This window comes from Melanostigma gelatinosum, assembly GCF_949748355.1.
Source record: "Melanostigma gelatinosum genome assembly, chromosome: 7".
In the NCBI taxonomy this organism is placed as follows: domain Eukaryota; kingdom Metazoa; phylum Chordata; class Actinopteri; order Perciformes; family Zoarcidae; genus Melanostigma; species Melanostigma gelatinosum.
Window position 1 is genome coordinate 20,660,971 of NC_136640.1, and position 22,056 is coordinate 20,683,026.

Consider the following 22,056-nt stretch of genomic DNA (forward strand, 5'->3'; position numbering starts at 1 on the left):
TGTATTTTGGTCCCAAACCATTCAGTGCTTTGTAAACCAACAGCAGGATTTTAAAGTCAATTCTTTGTTGGACAGGAAGCCAGTGCAAAGACCTCAGAACTGGAGTGATGTGGTCCACCCTCCTGGTCTTAGTGAGGACTCGAGCTGCAGCGTTCTGAATCAGCTGCAGCTTTCTGACGGATTTTTTTACAGAGGCCTGTAAACACACCGTTACAGTAGTCCAGTCTGCTGAAGATAAATGCATGGACAAGTTTTTCCAAATCCTGTTGAGACATAAGTCCTCTAATCCTTGATATATTCTTCAGGTGATAGTAGGCTGATTTTGTAATTGTCTTGATATGGCTGTTCAGGTTGAGGTCTGAATCCATAACTACACCTAGATTTCTGGCTTGGTTTGTGGGTTTTAACATCAGTGACTGAAGCTGTGCGGTGATTTTCAATTGTTCGTCCTTGGTACCAAAAACAATTACTTCTGTTTTATCTTTGTTTAATTGAAGAAAATTCTGGCACATCCAGTTGTTGATTTGTTCAATGCAGTTACCCAGCCCTTGTATGGGATTATAGTCCCCTGGTGACATAGTTATGTAGATTTGTGTGTCGTCTGCATAATTATGATAACACACTTTGTTGTTTTCCATAATCTGAGCTAGTGGAAGCATGTAGATGTTGAACAGAGGAGGCCCCAGTATTGAACCTTGGGGAACACCACATGTCATTTTAGTCAGCTCTGATGTGTAATCAGCTACAGACACAAAGTATTCTCGGCCCTTCAAATAGGATTCAAACCAGTTAAGTGAATGTGCCACCCAGTCCCACCCAGATTTTTAGTCTTTCTAGGAGTATGGCATGGTCGACCGTGTCGAATGCAGCACTGAGATCTAGTAACACTAAGACTGAACTTCTGCCATTGTCTATATTCAAGTGGATGTCGTTGAAGACCTTAATAAGAGCAGTTTCAGTGCTGTGGTGCTGTCGAAAGCCTGACTGGAAAACATCAAAGCAGTTATTTACGACCAAGAAGTCGGTCAGCTGTTGAAAAACCGCTTTTTCAATTATTTTACTTAAAAATGGGAGGTTTGATATTTGCCTATAATTTTTCATCATTGCGGAGTCTAAACTAACCTTCTTTAGGAGTGGTTTAATAACTGCAGTTTTTAGGGCTTGTGGGAAGACACATGAGAGAAGGGATGTGCTTACAATTTGTAAAAGATCAGTGCTCATGCAGTTTGAAATATTTTTGAAAAAGTGTGTTGGTAGAATATCCAAGCAGCAGGAGGATGACTTCAGATGTTGTATGATGTCTTCTCGGCTTCTAAGGTTGATTGAATAAAATTGTGTCATGATATTTGAATGGATGTTAGATCGGGACAACACATATCCTGTGGTTGATGTGGAGGCACTGACTGCTTGTCTAATTTTCTGAATTTTGTCAGTAAAAAAGGTGGCAAATTGATTGCATGCCCAGGTGGATTGGAGCTCAGCAGCTACCGACACTGGAGGGTTTGTTAGCCTGTCGACGGTAGCAAATAAGGCACGTGTATTGTTCTTGTTTTTGGTTATGATGTCAGAGAAGAATGACTGCCTTGCATTTCTAAGTTCCAAATTATAATTGCGAAGTCTCTCTTTATAGATGTCACAGTGAACCTGGAGATTAGTTTTTCGCCATCTGCGCTCAGCTTTCCGACACTCTCGTTTCTCTATTCTGACCAGCGTAGCATTTCTCCAAGGAGATCTTTGCTTACCCGAGACAACCTTCACTTTAGTGGGTGCAATGGCATCAATAATATTTTTAACTTTAAAATTGAAGCCATCTACAAGCTCATTGACTGAGAGACAAGAGAGGGCTGGTGTGGAGGAGAACTTCTGAATAAATAGTTCACTGGTGTTTTCAGAGATGTAACGCTTTGTCACAACCTTGGTTTGGACATTTGTGTGCAAGGAGATTGCACTCTCAAAGAAAACACAGAAATGATCAGAGAGTGCAACATCAGTCACAGCAACCTTGGAGATGTTTACACCTTTGGTGATGATTAGGTCCAGAGTGTGCCCCCTGTTGTGGGTGGGTCCTGTCACATGCTGAGTCAGATCATAGTTATCAAGGACACCACATAGTTCTATAGACTCTCTATCCTGGGGATTATCAACATGGATATTAAAGTCACCAACAATAACAACACAGTCAAAATCAATACAGATTACAGACAGCAGTTCAATAAACTCATCAAAGAAGGTTGCACAGTATTTAGGCGGTCTCTAAATGTTTAGGAATAAAGCTTGAGTGGAATTCAGAGCCACATATTCAAAAGAACTAAAATGACCAAAGGGCATCTGCTTGCATTGAAGAGAATCATTAAATAAAACAGCAACTCCACCTCCTTTCTTATGCGCTCTTGTTTCACTCATGAAACTGAAGTTGTGAGGTATTGATTCAATAAGAACACCTGCACTGTTATCTTGATTTAACCAAGTTTCAGTTAAAAACAAAATGTCCAGTTTGTGCCTAACAATAAAATCATTGATTAAAAATGTTTTTCCTGACAGAGACCTGACATTTAATAAAGCTCAGTTTAATGTGGTTAAAGCTTTCTTTGCCCAATTTATTTGGACAGGCTGACGAGGAATGTATGCTAAGTTTGATAAGTTTGCATGTTTACTATTGTTTCTTCGCAGCCTCACCTTTCTTTTTCTATAAACTTGCAAGACAGGAATTGAAGCGGCTAGCTGCATACAGGGCCCCGACTTTTCCTGGAGAGAGTCATTGGTATCATTAGCCTTGTAGCCTGGACCCAGAAGATATCAATTATTTCCTCCATCAGGTAGGGGAGACAGAGGACGGTTGTAGAGCCGTCAGGGAGTGTGAAGAGGTGTGTGTTTGGTTCCAGCAGTGACCAGCTTTTTCATGTTGTCAGTGAACTCCAGGTGGGGGGACGATGGGGAGAGTGTGAGAGAGGATTGCGATCCAAAGTATGGACCCGAAATAGCTGGGGAGGGAGGTAAAGACTCCTCGTCTAGGAAGGGTGGGGAAAGTGGGAGATCGGAGGCGAAGGCGGTCCCTGATGATGAGGTTGGAGACTCCTCCTTTTGACTGTCGTTAGGCGGGGGCATCCTTCCCGTAAGGTCTCCATGGCGATGCTGTATGGTTATCTCTTGTTTAGACTCCTCTTGTATCTTGTCTTTGGCAGTAGGGACAGACGGGTGACGCAGGGAGAAAAACAGGTTCGAGGTAAACAGTTTTACCCCTGACTTGTTCAGGCAAATTCCATGCGCTGCAAAAAGATGTCTGCGCTCCCAGAAAAGGTAGAAATTGTTGATAAAATGTATTGAATGGTCAGCACATGCAGTTGACAGCCATCTGTTCAGTGCAAACAGCCTGCTGAATCCTTCATCTCCTCCTCTGACTGGTGGAAGAGGGCCACTGATAAACACCTCAGCCTTGACCGAGCTGACTGTGTTTAACAGATCAATAAAGTCTCGCTTCAGAACTTCAGACTGTTGTTTCACAATATCACAGCTTCCTGTATGCACGATGATGTTTTTCGCTGTGGGATAGTCAGCCACGATGTCCAGGATTTTGTCTCTCATGTCAGAGACCATATCTTTCGGAAAGCAGAGTATTTTGGTGTTCTTGCTGCACAGTTTTCTGACATCTTTTACAGCATAGTCACCAACAATCAGAGTCTCAGGCCCAGTCACTAGCTTTGCCTGCGGCCTTTTCTCACATTTACTCTCAGTTCTTACCCTCCTTTGAGGACATAGCTGCTTATCCAGGTCATCAGATGGAGATTTATGATCCTGCAACAATGGAGCAAATCTGTTTTGAAGTTGTAGGCTTGGTTGTTGTGGAGGTATTTTGCAGGTTTTACTTTCCTTAGCTGTCCTTGGCTTTGTCCATCTGGGTGCAGGGGTTGAGGAGGAGTTCTACCCGTGTGCTAGTGCAGGCCAGCCAGTCGCATAAGATTCATTATCTGCTCTCTCCTCCTGTTTCTTGGTAGGCCTGGTTGTGCTAGTTAGCTGTGTCTTAGCTTGCATTTGTCCAGTGTTTTGAGTCCATGGTAGAGTGGTATCATTCCCACACAGTCCATTTACTTACGCGTTTACTTCTAGTCGGTAGATTTTTGTTTCCAAGACTGCAATCTTCTGTAGGAGTTTGTAGTAGTCATCCGTGGAGAAGGGAGGCATCTTGCTGCTACTTAGCTTTAACTTAGCTGCTAGTTAGCATTAGCCAACAATCCAAATAGCTCGACGACTTTCTGGATTTGTCTTCACTCAAACGTTGAAGAGTGATATATGTGATATATCTGGCAAGATATATGTGATATATCTGGCAAATTGAAGCAAGAAAATGCAAGCAGAGGCAAGAGCAAGCAGCAAAGCGACTGCACTCTCTCATCAAGGTCGTAGTCACAGTGTTTTTACTCTTCTGTTGACCTAGTATCTCTCCACTTCACTACATTTACAATTACATGACAGGCTTTTAGTTGACACTCTTATCCACAGCCACTTAAAATGAACTCGTAGAATAATTACGAGATCACAACGATTACAAGCAGCCTACAGTAAAGAGTGCAGGGGTGAGCGGAGTGACTGAGCCCCTACAATGTTCTTGTGATATGATGATCCTTTAAGAGTAAGGGATAGGAAAAAACATGAGCTAAAGAGTGATGTCGAAGGCTTGTGAGCAATTTATAGCAAGCAGGGAATAGAGATTACAGAGAGAGGATGTGATTGAGCAGGGAGAGGGTGACATGAGGCTCTTCGTGAAGAGTTGAATTTTCAGGCTTAGGCCATATCCACACTAGTCCGTATCTCGTTGGATGCAGAGTTGTCAAATAGAACCGATCTCCGTCCACACAGGAGTTGTCAGCATTATTGGAGCATCCACACGGCAGGCTTCGAAGGCGGACAGCACGTGACCATTAACGTACACTGGGCATGCGCCTGATGGGGATAAGCTGGGTCACCCAGCAGAAAAAACAGGGGCATCATCTTCGCCCTCTATCAATTCTTTAGGGCATTTGCTCCATCTTTTAGGGCACAACATCATGCAACAGGTCCGACTCGCTAGCTTCTAAGCTAATTTTAACATTACCGCCAATGGGGAAATGATCGACTATAATATATCTTCGTACATATTTTCATCAATAAATACTTGCAGACTAAGGTCTCTCAAGGCTACCAAACGGAAAAAGTAAAACCAATCAGCGTCGATCACTCGTCTCTCACTCGTTTGCTCTGTGTTGTCTGTTTGTAGCTGTAGCTCTGAATAGCATTTATTGCTAACTGTAGCTTCAGACAGCCGCTCCGTCGGCTGATCGCCGATGGTCGAGCAGCTCGCTCATCGCTCGAAGAACAGCTCGCCTCCTCCGCATGTAGGCATTAGCAGCATTGTAAAATGACGCATTTAACTCCACAATAGCTGCTAGTACAGACAACACAGCAAGCAAGGCTTGCCATTCGTTATCCATGTTGAAATGAATCGCTGCTGGTCGCCGGCTGTTTGTTTTCTTCCAGGTACGGGTCACGTGACAGTGAGTGTGACGAATCAGGGACGGAGACGTCATGGCTGGTAATAACCAATCCAGTAGCGAGCACGGGTGTGGGCTCATTTTTTCTAACAGACATCCGTATCCGACGTCTACACTCAACCAAAACCCCGGAGTTCTCAAATACCTCCAACCTCGGCGGAGTTTTCAGGTTCCTCCGTTAAGGCTGCTCCAAAACTCCGGCGTGGTGTGGCTACTCAGTGTAAACGTAGGAAAACTGGACTAGTGTGGATATGGCCTTAGACTGAAAATGTGAAGTGACTGTGAAGGCCCACTAATGGGTCCCCCGCTGCTCGACAGTACTACACTCACTGGAAGCTTTGTGTGAAATTGGTAGTGTGAGATAAGAGTAAACTATTATAAATACATACAAGTATTTCTGCAATGCTTGCTCTGGACACAAAACAGCTATTAAGAGCAAACATGAATAAAATAAACACCCACAGTACTTCTGTCTTTGTAACGTGTGCTCAGATGCCTGGAACTGACATAACTGAGACTTACCATGTGCCACCCTCTCATTGCTACACCCAATCATTGTAATCCCTCATACCTCACCTTCCAACTCGAATTGTAACAACAAGTCGATGCGTGATATTCACAATCCGTGGACCGAAATACCAACTAAATCTCAACAACTGGAACTTAAACACGGTTTGTGGACAAACGGTAGTTTCTTCTTTTTTTTTTAAGTTCTACCAATTTTGCTCTCTGTAAAAGCAGACTATATCCAGACATTCTGTCTCACTTTGACAGCTGAAGTGGTTCTGCAGTCGGTTTCTTCCGGCCACAAAAAGTCACAATGGAACATGGAACTCCAACTTCAGTAATTTAATCCAGACCGCTTCGCTTCTGCTCCTGACATGGATTTCGCAATAACATTTTTGACTCAAGTGCATGAGAGCATCCGTGTTGTTTCATTGACTTTGTTTCCTCTAAATACAGTTTCAAGTTTTATAAAGCAACAGCAACTTTTATTCTTAAATTTTGTTTTATAAAGATTAGGATCTGGTTGTACAACAAGGTTGTTTATTCATTTTAGCGGGGGAGCATTTTATGTGGATGGTGAAATTTGAAAAACAAAAGTTTGTTTTTCTGTAATTAAAATTTGGAAGATGTATTGTGAGTGCATGTAACAACCCCTTCCGTTACATCCCTACTTCCCATAATCTGGTTGTTTCAGGTGTTCTATGTGGCACTAACCTGCTGTAACACATCCTAAAAGCCACTGGTGTGTTTCACTTTTCCTAATCATGATTCCTATCAGAAGTCAAGCTGTGACTTACTGTCTTGTAAATATTTAAAAAGAAACAAGCGGCAGTTTGTTCAGGAGCGACATTGCTGAACAAATGGTGCACACTGCCATGGCAATGGGCACAGTTTGTTTGTTCAGGAGGGGACTGAGCACAGACAAAGCTTTGTGTACTGTATGGCCGTTACATGTGGGTGTGTCAGGGGAGATATTTGCAAACCTATAGAGTTTAGGGTCATTTTCGTGTTTGCTTTGCACGCAAGGACACGGCGTTGCTAAATGCACCAAACGGGGCAGAGCAGCTGTTATTGTGAGTGTTGTCCTCTGTGCCATTCACACAGCCTTCGTCGCTGCGCCTCCCATCTCTTCTCCCTCTCCGTCTCATATGCCAGTCCCTCACAACTGTGGCCTCATTCCCTCTTTCTCCATTATTTTTTTTCTCTTTCTTGAATCGCCCCTCTTATTTTTCCCTACCACCCGCTGTCACTGTGAGCTTCTGATTATCTGCCTCCCTGCTTTCTTCTCCCTCCTCCCCTCGTGCTTCACTGCTCCACTTCTTCAATCTGTTTCTCTCTTTCGCCCTCATGTTTTCCCTCCTCTCTCAATCCGTTTCCCTCTGCCTCTCTTTCTTCATGCAGCCTCGATGTCCCTCTGTGTGAATAGCTGGGATGCTTTTGTAGAAGGTTTCCATCGCGATGGGCCATTTCAACAAGTTGTCATTCACGTCTGCCCGCTGTGAGCTAGAGAGAGGCCATGTTATCTCCCCCTGACACACAGGCAGACCTACGCCACTCAATCACCGCAACTGTTAGCCTGCAACAAGCGAGCCGACCCATATTCCAACTAGAGCTTAAATTACGAACATGTCTTTCTTCTGTCCACCCCCCTTCACTGAGCATGGCGACGTTAGGCCGACGCTCAGTTATATCACGTTGCAGCTCAATCATTGTTTGCCTTGTAAACTGTTAGTCAGGTTTATTTCAAGGTTTGAATAACGTGTTGAATATTAACACCAATAAGCAATTAAACTGAAGAGAATCCAATTTTACTTTGCAGTTAATACACAACTATACTCTGTTTCCATTTGCCGAGTTCAAACAAGGACTGGTAATGACTTTACACGTCTTATTGCTCTCAAAAACAATCGAGAAAAAAACAACAACCGAGGTGGCCACAAACACCCTGTTTGAGATGGGAATCACAGAGATTTCTGGGAGATGGAATTTACCTTTGGGGAAACATTTGGATCGTTTCATCCATCATACTGTGTATTTGAACATTGGAGTAATAACCCTAGTCTATTCTCTCATTTAAATACAGTGGAAACAGCTAATAGTGATCACTGTAACAGTGATCAACCACTTATATGGATGAAAAAAAGCTCAACGAAACTCTGTGTTCCTGAGGTTGCTTTGTGTTTATCTACTCAAACATCGAGAAACAGTCACGGCCGCTAGTGATGGAGACGGAAAACAAATACACACGGGGAAAGCAGCTGTTGTCGAACCCGCTGAAGCCGTATTTGAAACTATTAATACAATTCTCTAAATGTAATTTTCATTACTTTATGTGTTAAGTATACAAAGGTCAATTAGATGGTATTCGGCATGACAAAGAAAGAAAATGTAGCGATCAATTTGTATTGTTTGTACAAGCATTAGTAGTTCTATTAGTTGTGTATTATTTGTGGGAGCAATACATAGAGTAAGAAGTAGCACATTCCACTCATTAGGTCCCATTCAGTTTATTGCTTTTAAGGTAGACCTGCTCAGGAATGCAGACAACTCTAGTCAAATATACCTGTGTTTGCACTTAACAGTACAGTTGAAATCAAATGATACCAAACTTGAATTGAGTTCCTGAGAAGGTGGCAGGCTAATCTAATAACAGTCCACTGATGTGAGGAGTCAAAGATGTAGAAATGTCCTTATTGAGTCTCCCTCACAGCCTTCATCGCTTTGAACTCTCCGAGCTCGATCAACTCCTTTTCCCCTCTGAAGTATAGGACACGGCCGCGTCAATGGTATATCCGGTGTTTCACACTTTGGAACAGCTCCACACAGTCTCATTAACAAAGGCACGTTCAATCAAGCACCGGTTTAGCGGAAAGGATTACAAATAGGTTTACCGTCTGAACCGAGGCTGGTACTGGCAGGTCAGGGCCGTGCCAGTGTGTTCCGTCTCCCCCGTGACAGTTCGGGGCAGAAGGAACAGCAGACGTTCCTCTTCCGTCCAGTCCTGTTTGGCTATGAATGATGGGAAGTTAATGAGCCAAGCAGAGGTGACCGCTAGTGAACAGAAATATTATGTTTAGCTTTCTGTGGAGCATCTCTCTGTCACCTCAAACTCTGGCAAACACAGGACTCACAAGCTTACAAATTAATGTCATGGTCCATTTGAACACATTTACTAGATTTCTTTTCATACAATTTGTGTTTGAACTGTATGAAAATCTTTATGGCAACAAAGGACAATATTATTTATTATTATTTGTACGTAAACACCTATGCACATCACCCTAGAATGTTATATTTGAAGAGACTGGTTTTCCCAGAAGTGGAAAGTGTCTTTCTTTAAAGAAGAAGAGGAATCCCACACTGAGTTTATGTGGGACTGTAAATTTCCCAGATTTATGTTTTCTTTGGAGGGAAAGTGGCACTGATTGCACTCCACTGTTCCCCAAACTGTGGGAGCAGTGACTCATAAGGCCATTCCAGAGCAGTCTCCGGACACTTCAAATGGTGAAGACAAAAGGCCATTTCACTGACACAGAGGAGCTCATTTGCATTGCAGTGAGGGGTTGCCCTTTTGATGAGAGTCTAAGAGCATGACACCTTTTCCCTTTTATTATTCTGTTTTTACTGTCTGCCCTTTTGAGGGTGGGAGGTGGTGGCGGTGTTTGGTCAGTAACATGTCCCAGTCCGTCTGTCGCTGAACGCCCTCCCCCATCTCATCTGTTGCTGGTGAGCTGTTTGGGTAGTGGTGGTTTTAGTGGCTCAGGTCCTGGCCTTCCCATCGGCTTCACCTCTGGGAGGAGTCACACTAACGTCACACAACCTCATTTGGTGTGTGTGTGTTTGGATATTGATATATAATATTGGCCTCCATTACTGAGCTGGGCAACATGTATGATGGCCTGTAAAAGACACGAATATAAAAGTCACATTTTCAAAATATAACAACTAAGATTATTAAAATATATCATGTAGATCCAGCATGACTAGACAAACATTGGTATGGGTGTACTGGGTAATATACTGCATCGCTATCAATTAAGTCTAGGTATTGTTTTACATTTTAGTCACTAGACCCATATTAGTTTTTTTCTTAGTCCTTTTAAGTCTCTTTTTTAACTGTTCTTGAGCTGAAACGATTAGATAAGAGACAGAAATAATCAACAATTATTTTTGTAACCAACTGATCTTACAGTTATTTTCCCGGCAAAACTAGATGGAAAAAATAGTATTTAGCAAAGTATTTATTGATCCAACCTCTGCATACATGTTGTGGTTATTTTGTTTTATGAGGCATTACATCGTAAACATTGTATTTTGAAACTATCCTACAGGGAAATTTAGTTTTTAAGAAGCAATAAACACAAGACACAATAAACAAGAAGGTACAATTCAAAAAGCTGTTATACACTGAAATAGAACTTAATGAAGAAATAAACAATGCTTTAATTGCTCCACTCCACACACCAGCATTCCACATAATCGCAGGGAACACCGCTCCCTCATACACGTCAACACTTTTTATTGCAAGCAACAAGAAAAGGAAATCAATGTTAATTTCATGTTCACACATATTGTAAATAAAGATCATATACAGAAGTACATGTGTGTGTGTGTGTGTGTGTGTGTGTGGCTTTCTCACCACTGCCTATCTTGTTAAAGTAATAAGTCACCACAGGGACGGATTAGGTGGTTTGACGATGCCAGGCATTTCTCTGCAGTCACATGGACACTAAGCATTCTGGGAACCCACGTGTCCTGACCTGTGCCTCATTCTGGAGCTGCTTTTATAAGACTGTCAGGATGGCTTCACCATACCTCTGCCAAAATTAGTCTAGTTGCTACCGATCAGTGAGGCCTGCAAGGTTTATAGACGAGTTGACAGTGGAGCTGCTTTTGTATGCAACGCAGGCCATTTACCAGAATTTATGTTTGTCAGAAATGTCAGCCAGGCACAACCACCTAACCTGTTCATTAGACTGTTACAGAGGAATTTCGTGTATGGTGTGTTTTGGCTATTTCAAAGTCGCTGTGTTTGTTTTGGAGGAAAATCACAAGGGCTCCAGCCCAGGTGTTTTGAGCACCATGGCGCTCATTTATTTATTTTCCCTTTCCCACTATCCTATTGTAGTGTGTCCCGAGCTCATACACTGCTGTTCATGCAGCCCTGAGTGATTGACCTGAGACCACACACACACACACACACACACACACACACATGCTTATACACACACAAACACATAGATTGGATTAGCCTCTTTGGAGTTTGCCCAGATGCTGTGTGGTAGGTCATGTAATAACTGACCCGTACCGGTCCAGGAGGAGTTTTGGAAAAACGTAGGAATATTACTTGTGTTTTGTTTGTAAAAGTGAGCCGGTCGTTGTAGTAATTTTCTATAATTTCTGCTGGTGACTGCATGCAATCAGCATTGTTGAAGATACCAGGCTTCACTTCCTCCCTTTTGAATCTTTTAGAAGAGACCGTTTTCTGCCTTTTATTCAAACAAAACACAAAAACTGCTTCAAACTGCCTGAGCTGAATAATCTATCACAGTAAATAAATGGTAAGCCTTAATTTGGTTCTGTCTAAATTTCTCTGATTTAGCGTTATTTCATTGCACCGACGTTCCGCATTCTCACATGATGAATGCATTCATTTACACTGTGCTCGCTGTCAATCATCCACAGCAGGAAATTCATTTCACTGGGAAATAATCACAAAAGGCCTGATGGTGAAATTTAGACTAGATGTAGACAGTAAATGATCTGTAACTGAGAATAACATCACTCTTTTCCTTTAAGTGTTGGGGGCTAATGCTTTCCACTGGAGATGAAGACAGGTTTACCTCTAACATATGTGTGTGTGTGTGTGGGGGGGGGGGGGGGGATATCATGAGCTATATCTTTTCTGTTTCTAGGTTTAAAAGGAGTTTAGTTTGTGTGTATGCAATGCTCCTTGCGTTTTGTTTTTCTCTTGACTAGCACTGTCGTGTCTCAGCTTGTTTTAAGGTGAAACTTGGCTCGGAACACAGAGCAGGCTAATAAAAAAATCGTTGTGTGCTTGAGGCAGACTGGTTTGTTTGCAGTAAAGAGTGAAAACGAGCTAAATGATCCTCAACCCACATAGCTTTTGACAAGCGTCTGTGGTGGCAGGCCTGTCTCTCCTGCGTTCACGGCGCCTCACGCCATTTTTTTATTGCATTACAGTCCCTGCTCATTTGAGAATAATATGTCAAGACGGGACATAAGCCAATCAGCGCATGTTGCCTGCTGCCATAGTCTATTTACCCTATTCGTCAGTGTGTTCCTCTGACTTACTGCCTCTCCCTTTTCCCAACTTCCACTCCCTCTCTCCCTCTTTTGTCTCTCCCTCTGACTTGCTAAACCTCCACAGGGCAGGAGGTGTTCACACTTACACATGATATAACATCTCACGGTGAGTCAGTAATGAGAGATAGATGCTCGATGACTTTGGTGTGGCGGCATATTTTTCCAGTAAATGTGTGTTAGTGTGTATCTATGCTGCCTTCGAGACTAAAACAAGAGCATATCCAGTCTGTAAATCAAGAGAAAGCTGAAACAGTCTGTTGACTAAATCGCAAAAGTTTTTTTTCTGGAAGTATTGTTACATCCACATTCCACCCTTCTCTCCTCCCATAACCTGTCAACATGTTGATTATGACTCATCTTTTTGATCCCAGTAAGTAAAATGTGATTACAGATCTTGGGCAATCCACCCAACCCTTCCCGTCACATAAAACCCTCAAGCTTGACTAGCACTGACAGCTACGTGGGTCTTAAGGTGTGTATCTGGGTGTTGGTTTGCACCAGGATCATCAATATCATCAGCAGCTTACTCACCAACCTACTAGAAGACAAGTGATCCTCAAAGGCTGTCTCGGTCTTTGTGGTCCCCACTTCTGAACTTCAAAGTTAAGTCACTCCCGCCCCCGAACCTCTGTTTCGTGTGGAAACACGACAAACCGCGGAAGCAAATTACTGTCGAAGTTATTTCATGTGACCTTTAGGGAGGAGTTCAGTCACGTAAAATCACAGCGAAAAGAAAAACAAGACCAAAACTCTGCACAGCTTTTTACTGTGGCCTGCGCTTTGTATCAAGCTTTGTAAAGCTCCCCCTGAATCAGAATAACTTCTGTTTTTTCTTATTCTGATTCCATTTCAGCGGCCTTCGCTGGCCGACGGAACAAATCAGTCTGGGATGATGTAAAAAATGTTGTGAGGGTGACATTTGTTGTGTGCTCCACTAGCCTTGAAATGAATTTCCGAGTCACGGCTGTCCTAGACTGAGTCACGACCCAGAAAAAGGGTCTTGAGAGTTTCAAGATGAGGCCAAAACTCTAAACATGTCTCAAGAACAAAAGTTGAGTGTCTCCCCTACAGTAGCGCGAGTCTTTGTTTCTGGAGAAGTGACTGTCCAGTCTGTTTTCCTGAGGCCAGCCATCCCTCTGGTTCAGGTATTTCTGGTGATGAGAAGCCCTCTGTCTATTTGTGTCACTTTTTTTGCTCTCACCCCCCTCTCCCTCTCCCCCCCCCCCCCCCCCCCCCCCTCCCACTGCCCATGCCGCTTTTCTTTGTGCATGTCTGACCTGGAGTAGGTACTAAACAGGCATGTGACTGCAGATTTAAGGCAGTGGTATAAACCGCCTCCACTCTGCCTCCACTGCGATTGTTGCACTTGATGAATTCAAGGCACACTGAGACTTTATCTCTCTTGTGCAGTCAAAGGGGCGTAGCAAAGCCTCCAACACTTGTTTTTCCTGGCCGCAGAATCTAGTGGTCAGGCTGTCACTACCTCACTTGTCTTCCTCCCTACCGTGCTTCTCTGTGTCCCTCATTTCCTCCCCACCTCTCTGCTTCTCATACACCCGAGCCAATCTCACGGAGGAATGAGAGGGAGGCGAGCAAACAAGCCTATGGTGGTGCAGAGAGGGAGGGGTACAGCACAAAGACATGGAGATGGAGGAAGAAGGGGAAATGAGGTTGAATCTGAGGCTGTTGTGCCTCTAGGACCAAATCAAGAAAGTCCAGTTTGTGTTTGCTTGCCTACATGAATGAACATGTGCATGTGTGACTGTATGTATTTTTGTGTGTTTTATGACAGCGTGTTTGCACGGGTACCAATGAGCTTGTGCGGCTGAATATGTGGCTGGAGCTGTATTCAGTTTGTGTGTATGCGTGCGGACTCAGCTCTGGCTGGCTCTGCGGCTCATCACACGCTACAGCCAACTGCTGATTACACAGCACTTGTTTTGTCCTCGCTCTACTCTGTTCTGCGCTTGTTATCAGCCCGGGAGCCTGCGCAGAATTAGACGGAGAGCTTTGTCTGTCACACTGTTACTTAAGACTCCACTTCAGCTGTTTTCTCCTTGCAGAGGACACCCTCTGTCTGCGTTTCGGTCTGACATTTGAGTCCAACTCCGCGCTCATTCCCTTGATCTCTCTGTGGGTCTGAAGCCTGTTTACTCAGCCTGATGACATTATGACAATCAAGAGGGGGTCAGTTCCGTTCCACTTCCTGTCTGGAGGCTCCCTGGTGTGTGTTTTGCGATAGTTTGGCATGCAGAGCTACATCGCCTCACTGATTCATAAGAGTTTCCTGTGCTGTGACACCCCGAGCGTCAGGCGAGTGTTAGCAGGCCGTGACTTATTGTCTCAATGAGGAGCTGATCAGTTAGCTGATGCTGGCATTTAAAGGGCAATTGTGTGAAAGCTGATTATGCAGTAATTTTGGACAGTTGGTGTCCATTTTCTATGCAGAGTGGTTGTATATTGAAGGGTGTTCCTGCTTCCTGCTTGCTGAAGGAACTGCAGGGCTTTGTAAATGATGACAGGAAGGACAACAGGGGAAAGATAGCAGATGTCCTCTCATGTTCCGCGGGTTGGGAGGTAAACAATGATGGGGAATTCTGGCAGTAAATCACAGAACTTATTCAACAAATCCTGTCGTATCTTGGAAGCCATAACTCGTTACATCATATACATTGCTGTTCACATGTGTCTGTACAGCACAGTAGTAGTATAGTGGATGAAAAACCGTCTGTGTTTACCTTGAGGAATAAATGATCCATTCTTTGTTGGAAGACTTTGGTCCCAGGAGGCCTGGATGAGCGAAGCTCTGCCCTCAACTAAAATGTCCTGGTTTGTGAGGCATGACGGACTGCAGTTTCTTTTTCTACTCTCTTTCTCTCTGTGTGCAGCCTCTCAGTCATTCAATGGGCACCAGAGCAAAAAGCCTTGTGCACAAATCTAATCAAACCCTACCCCATCAACCAAGCCAAACATTCCCGAGGTGCAATTAATTTGTCTCCTGTCTGAGCCCCTCTGCTCTCAGCACTGCGGCGTTGAGTCACACAGTAGCAGCCAAGCGTTGAGAGGGAGTTCTGATGTTGCGCCATCACATCTAGCACAGTTATCCATTGCAGTACATGAACTTAAGTGTTCAGGCTCCCTGAAGAAGTTTATGAGAACAGCGAGTAAGGCAGACAGTGTCTCTTAAGTCAAGTTAGCCACGATACTACCCAGCTTTTATGGGCTCTATAATCATCGACTGCATTAACCCCCATTTCTCTCTCTGTCTCCCCCTTTTGTTTTTCTACAGGCGCTAGCAGCCAATGCAGGCACAGGGTTTGCCGTGGCGGAGCCACAGGTGGCGATGTTCTGCGGAAAGCTCAACATGCATGTCAACATTCAGACAGGCCGCTGGGAACCCGACCCATCTGGAACCAAGAGCTGCGTCGGAACCAAAGAGGGTGTGCTGCAGTACTGCCAGGAGGTGAGTCACTGTGACACAGACACTTCTCTAATATCCATCCTATCGGTCTCAGGGAAGTGGTGACATTATAAAAGGGCAGAAACAAAGTGGGTTTTTATCACAGCCAAAATTCTTATTCTCCCTAAAGTAATTTCATTAAAGTACTTTAAATTGAAGATGGAGGTCACGATTGAAGAGGGAGAATTGAAGGTGGAGGTCCTCACCCATGTACAGAGGTGCAATTATCATTAATTCACTAATTTCCCAATTTGGTATTGAGTATTAAGTCTTAACTGGCACATTTGCTATGGTTTGACTTGTTGTCTATGGTAAATGGAATTGATTTATATATATATATATAGCACCTAGCTCGTCTTCCAATCACCCAAAGCGCTTTGTACTGCATTCACGCACACATGTTTACACTGATGACAGAGGCTGCCGTGAGATTCACTCACACTCACAGCAGTTTGGGTTCAGTATCTTGTGCCCAAGGACACTTTGACTTTGAAGGACACTTTGACATGCAGACTGGAGGAGCCTTCCGATTAGAGGACAACACGCTCTCCCTCGAAGCCACAGCTGCCCCTATTCTATTTTGAGAGGTGCTGGCAGATTTAGTTTCATTTAGTCACATTTAGTTGTTTTCCCCTGTTTTCAGTTTTTGGGATTAGATCAAATAACTGGCGGTAGATTAATACAACCCAGTCTCACAGCGGTACATTGAAATAGTCACAAAATGGAATCTATTGATTTGTGTACGTGGACACCCTTTTTCCATTTTTTTGTGTCGCTCAGCACTTTCAAATGAATATTAGGTTTAGGCAACAAAACCAGTTAGCCAGGTTAGGGAAAATGGCACAAAGGCATCACTTCTCACCAACACGCTGGGACGCGAACCCCGGTCTTGAAGACCGGTCTCCTGGTTGAATGACCTGTGTTTGTTCAACCCATACACTCCCCGACTCAAGCTGCTAGCTGTCTTTCATGACATGTTTTTCCATGACATGGATATTCTGGCTCTTAATTATCTGTTCCTACTGCATCTCCTAAACCAAGAGGCTGCTGGTATCTCAGTTTATTATGCAGCTGTCCAAAAAAAAAAGCAGGGTTTTATATTTTAAAGAAGCCTTCCCCACAAGCTTCAGTTACATTTATTGATGACATTTTGATGGCATTTGGGGAAAGTGTAAATTGTGTGCTTTTTCATGGTTGAGCAGATGGCATCTAGAAACAATAAAGCATGGTTTAAAGCAGGGATTCCCAAAGTGGGGTGCGCGCACCCCTGGGGGTGCGCGAGCTGCCTCTAGGGGGTGCGCGAGAGAAAAGATGTAATGGCGGTGCAGTCCCGTCTCCTAAAAATTACGTTCCCCCAAAACTAAAATGCATTCTCAATTACGTTTGACCACAAACGTATTTTCTCCCTGATTACGTTTGTGTTTGACACATTACAAATACGTTTCTCATCAACATATCTTTGCTGTACTCTAGTCTTTATTATGTTTCTGTGATCTGCCTCGCCTCTGCCCCGCCACCCACGAGTTGTTGCCCCGCGGCCTGTTCCGAGGGCTGACAGACCTGACGATCGGGTGCCTCGCGGCGGGGGCGGCTGGAGACCTCGCGTCCCGGCGCCAACGGGTGAGCGCCGGCCACTCGGAACCATAAAACCAAGTCCCGGATTTCACCCGGGGACATTCTGGAGGTATTGTGACCGGGTGATGTGTCTCGTTGCTGGGGAGGTGCGTGTGTGTATGAGCGCATTTCTGCCGGAGACAGGCGGCGTGTTGTGGTAGTATTCTGACCGCGTAATAGGAGAGGCGGTGGTGGAGAGGGAAACAAATATTAAAGAGATGGTGGAATGTATGATTGGAGAGAGAGAAGCGAACAAGTTGGACGTGATCCCGCGTCCAACAACACTGTGTCGCGCGCATCGATGCTTTGTCCGAAGACATCCTGGCTACATTAGTCGGTCGCGTGAAGAAGAGTGAGTTTTACTCTCTGCAAGTAGACGAGCCTACAGATGTGGCCAATCTGGCCAATCGTCTGGTGTACATCCGTTACCTTTTCGAAGGCACGGTGCAGGAAGAGTTTTTTGTGTTTTTTATCTTGTAAACAAACGCCACGCGCGAGCAAACTGTTCTCTCATTAGTCCGATTTTTATGCAGCTCTGTTGCTTTTTTTTTTTTTTTAAAGGTGTGTGTGGGGGGGGGGGGGGGGGGGATTGGGGGTGCGTGAACCCGGTCTGGATGTAGAAGGGGGTGCGTGGCCTAAAAAGTTTGGGAACCGCTGGTTTAAAGAATCCTATTGAAGACTTATCGCACCTCTCTCTCTCTCTCTCACTCACACACATACAAAATACCTCTCTTGTTATTTAGTACTCACTCTCTGTTTCTTCTTCCAACAGATGTATCCCGAGCTCCAAATCACAAACGTAGTGGAAGCCAACCAGCCAATTCGAATTGAGAACTGGTGCAAGAATGAGAAGAAGGTGTGCAAAGGGCACGCCCACATTGTGGTGCCTTACAAATGCTTAGGTAAGCTTTTACATTCATAACATTCATAAGTAGTTCAAGGGCTGCGGGAAACCAATTTAAGGGCTGTAAATGACCCTTCATGTCAAGTGTGTCCCATCCCCCTCTTCTATATTGGTCCTTCATTCCATGTAGAGAAAGAAGAGATTACGATACATTCTAGCTACAGGCAGAGAGCACTATCGGGTCTGATTCAGATGACTAATCCTGGCCTTCAGGTGCAGATAGAGCAGATCCCGGCTGGATGGGAGCTAAAGTGAATGGATGCCTATGGGGGGGGGGGGGGGGCATTATTGCCGGGGAGGCTTGTTGAGCAATAAAGCACAATCTTATTTCCCCCCTCAGACAGTGGCCATAAACACACACAGGGTCAGCGAGAGGGAGGTCTGTGAGGAGGCCTGCTTTATTACTCCCCATTTCTCCATTCGCCTGAGCTATCATACACACCTCTCTCCCTCCTTTGTCTCCTGCAGCCTCATTGTAATCAACAGTGGCAACATGGCTACATCCTGGGTTATTAAATGTCAAATAGAGCCTGAGACTTTGCAGGCCACATGTCTCTGTGCTCCCCAACTTACAAAACCACAGCACACTCCTGCTGCCTCTGAGGATTGCAATAACAGAGAAATACAGCTCTGAAACAAGACTCCTCTTTGTACTTGTCCAGCTATGTCAGGAAGGAAAAAACATCTTCCTCTCTGCTGCAAACACTTCCCGGCACCCTTCCTCTGTCCGAAAGCCTCTTGCTGATTGAGTTGTGCCGCTTTCCGGGGAAAAAGCCATTAGCAGTCGCACTGGACTGTGAAATGGGCTGCCATTCAAGAGCATTTTTGGCAAACGCAGAGAGGAGGCTTTTTGGAAATTCATGGGACAGCAAACACCACAACTGGAGTGGCTACTCTGTGGCTGAGACAGGAATACAGATGAGAAACATTCACGTGCATTCTCATTCACGGCCTCCAGAATTCCCTCAGTTTGCTCTCATCTTCCACCCTGAAGCTGTTTCCTTCAGACTACCTGCCACACCTGATAGCCTCTGTCTTCACTGTGGCCGACTGTTGCAGCCAACAAACCCGAGACCTCTGATCACGATTCCGCAACAGCACCATGTAGTTAAAGAATCAAATTAACAAATTGAATAGCTTCGTTACTTGTTCTTGCACATTGTTTGTCATCACTGCTAACGGTCTGTGCACTCATGCCTCATCAAATTACAAAGGCCTTCTCGGCTGCTCTGCTGGTTTGCAAATGAGGAGTCTGGACAGAGAAGACAGATGGAGAAGAAGAGATAAACACAAGGTGTTGGCGAGAAGAAGGCTATTGAGAGAGTTTCTGCTTAATTATGTAATGGAGCATGTAAGGGGCCTAATTGGAGGGCTCTGATCATATGTTACGCGCCACGGCATGCCTCTGCCACCTCACCGTGCCTCACCTGCAGCTCAGTATTTGTCAGGCCTCTCTATCATATTAAGTTCAACGAGGAAGAAATAAAATAGACCAAAGGGAGGTGGGATACAAAATGCTTGAAGGATGTGATTAAAAGGGCCAGACCAGCACCCATGTCAACTTAATAGGTTTATATGAATAATGGAAGCGCAAAGGAAGGAGCTCAGTGTAAACAGAGAGAGATGGGTTATGCTGTATCCCATCTCTCCATGCAAATGCTCAGTCACAGAGCCACAATCCCTCCCTGTTTCCTGTCCCCAAACAATGGCATTGGAAATGAATGTGGTTTTTGTCCCATGGCACTTTAATCCCAGCAGCATGATGTCTTTGTCAAACAGCAGAGGATTACTTTCGAGTCTTTTTTTCTATTATTATGTCTAGAATGGTGAGAACAGTCAGTGGCAGTTGTGTGACTTTTAAATTGTGGGGGAAATGCACTGGGACAATACAGACTGCAGCAGCTTCCGTGCAAAAACCATGTTCTGGGTAAACACAGATTTATATAGATCTTACAAAATAAACATTTTATATTTTAAATGTTGTTGCTTTATATGTAGAACTATTGCTGTTGGTAGCGCTCAGCAATATATCACATTTTCAGGAATATTGAGGCTTATTCTTACCTCTGATCTTGACCTTTGAGCTACTTTCTACCCCGTAGACGTTTTCTCAGGCCGGGTTTTCATGAGAATTGAATATGTAACATTTACAGACCTGACACATACTTTGCCTTTCCTGTTGACTTAATAAAGGTGCAGGGCACACCATGACTACTCCTGATATCATCAAAGGGGCTCTGTCTTGGGATTGTGAATAAGTTGATAATGAATACAAACTCAGATTAGTTTCAAGAGCTCCACACACCTGGCTCTCCACACACCTGGCTCTGCGCACTCCTTTGCATCTGAAAATGTTTTGAAATGAGCCTGAACTTTGATATGGTGTTGTGGATGAGCTGGAACCCAATGCAAATGTTCTTTCTATTATGTAACATCAACCTCCAGCTTCTTCCTGGTTTTAGTCACGTCTCCTCCATTTAGTCCTTTCATGGTGGCGGATCAGATGTCTTCCACTTTAAAGGCACAATCTTTAATGCAAATGTAAACAAAAGGGTAGCCACACTGCCAAAAATCAAAGCACGAGACTGGAACCTGATATCGTTCTCAAACTGTATGGCAAGAACGAACACTCGACGACGACTACATCTACATCAACGTTTAACATTTCAAAACACTGTTTAAGATTTTTGACATCTTTAATGTAAAAAAAACTCAGTATTGTGTGATTATAAACTGAGAAACACATAATACAGATTTAATATAATCTATTACAGATTGAATCATGAAGTGCACTTTCATCTTCAGATCTCACAGTGATTGCACTAAATTTCATTACAGCAGGCTTCCTTTGGAAAGTCCTTGAAACACAATAGCCGTGCTGTCGATGAGCAGATCTTGGTTGGTGCTTAATTTAATTCACCGCCTCCCAGTACTGAAGGTATCATTGCTACACTGGGTGTATTCTTACCCCCTAGATGCCGACAGTGCAGCCAATTCTTGGGACTGGAGAGTGTTAGTGAGGGTGTCTGAGAGACGGAAGGTTAAAAGAAAGGCGGATGAATAGAGTCGGTGGAGAGGGGGTCACAGAGAAAGAGGAGTATATGCTCTCATACACACTTGCACAGCCACACGCGCGCAGAAACACACCGCGCAGGAGTGCTTACGAGGCACAGCTGCTCTCCAAACACCACCATCCATCACCCACTGCAGCGTGACTGCATATGGCGTCTGCTAAAAACCCACTCTACTACCCCACAACCAAAGCAACCTGTGAAGGAGAGAGCGTGAGACAGAGATGAAATGAAGAGACGGTGTGTGAGTGAATGAATCAGTTAGCATCCGGTGTGCAGGATATGGAGCTGAAGGTTGTTGGGAGTCAGTCTCTCTCTTAGTCTCTCTGGATGTGAGGAGAGGAGGGAGAGAGGTCGCCACCAGAAGACGCATTCAGATCTGTTTACTTCAGCAAAAGTAGCAATAAATCAATGTAAAATGACTATTACAAAGTAAGGCATGCAATCAGAATGTTCATTATATGAATACAGTAAAGGAGGATTATTATTAAAAGTAAAAGCACACATGCAGAATGGACACTCTCAGAGTGTTGTTTTATGTATTCTATTATACTCTTTTAATGCCACAGCTAGTCAAGATGGAGGTCATTTTAACTACTTAAGATACTGTTGGTAGTTTCGGCAAGCTACAACAATGCATCATATTTT

At 44.1% G+C, this 22,056-nt stretch overlaps 1 protein-coding gene across 5 annotated transcripts in view; it reads left to right on the top strand.

Moving 5' to 3' along the window:
- The window catches only part of aplp2 (amyloid beta (A4) precursor-like protein 2), a 56,564-nt gene that overhangs the window by 14,761 nt on the left and 19,747 nt on the right, over positions 1 to 22,056 (top strand). For all 5 annotated transcript variants that reach the window (XM_079272142.1, XM_079272144.1, XM_079272143.1 and 2 more), the window contains exons 2-3: positions 15,649 to 15,822; positions 18,206 to 18,335. In XM_079272142.1, the coding sequence (XP_079128268.1) occupies positions 15,649 to 15,822; positions 18,206 to 18,335 (304 nt within the window). The remainder of the gene's footprint in view (positions 1 to 15,648; positions 15,823 to 18,205; positions 18,336 to 22,056) is intronic.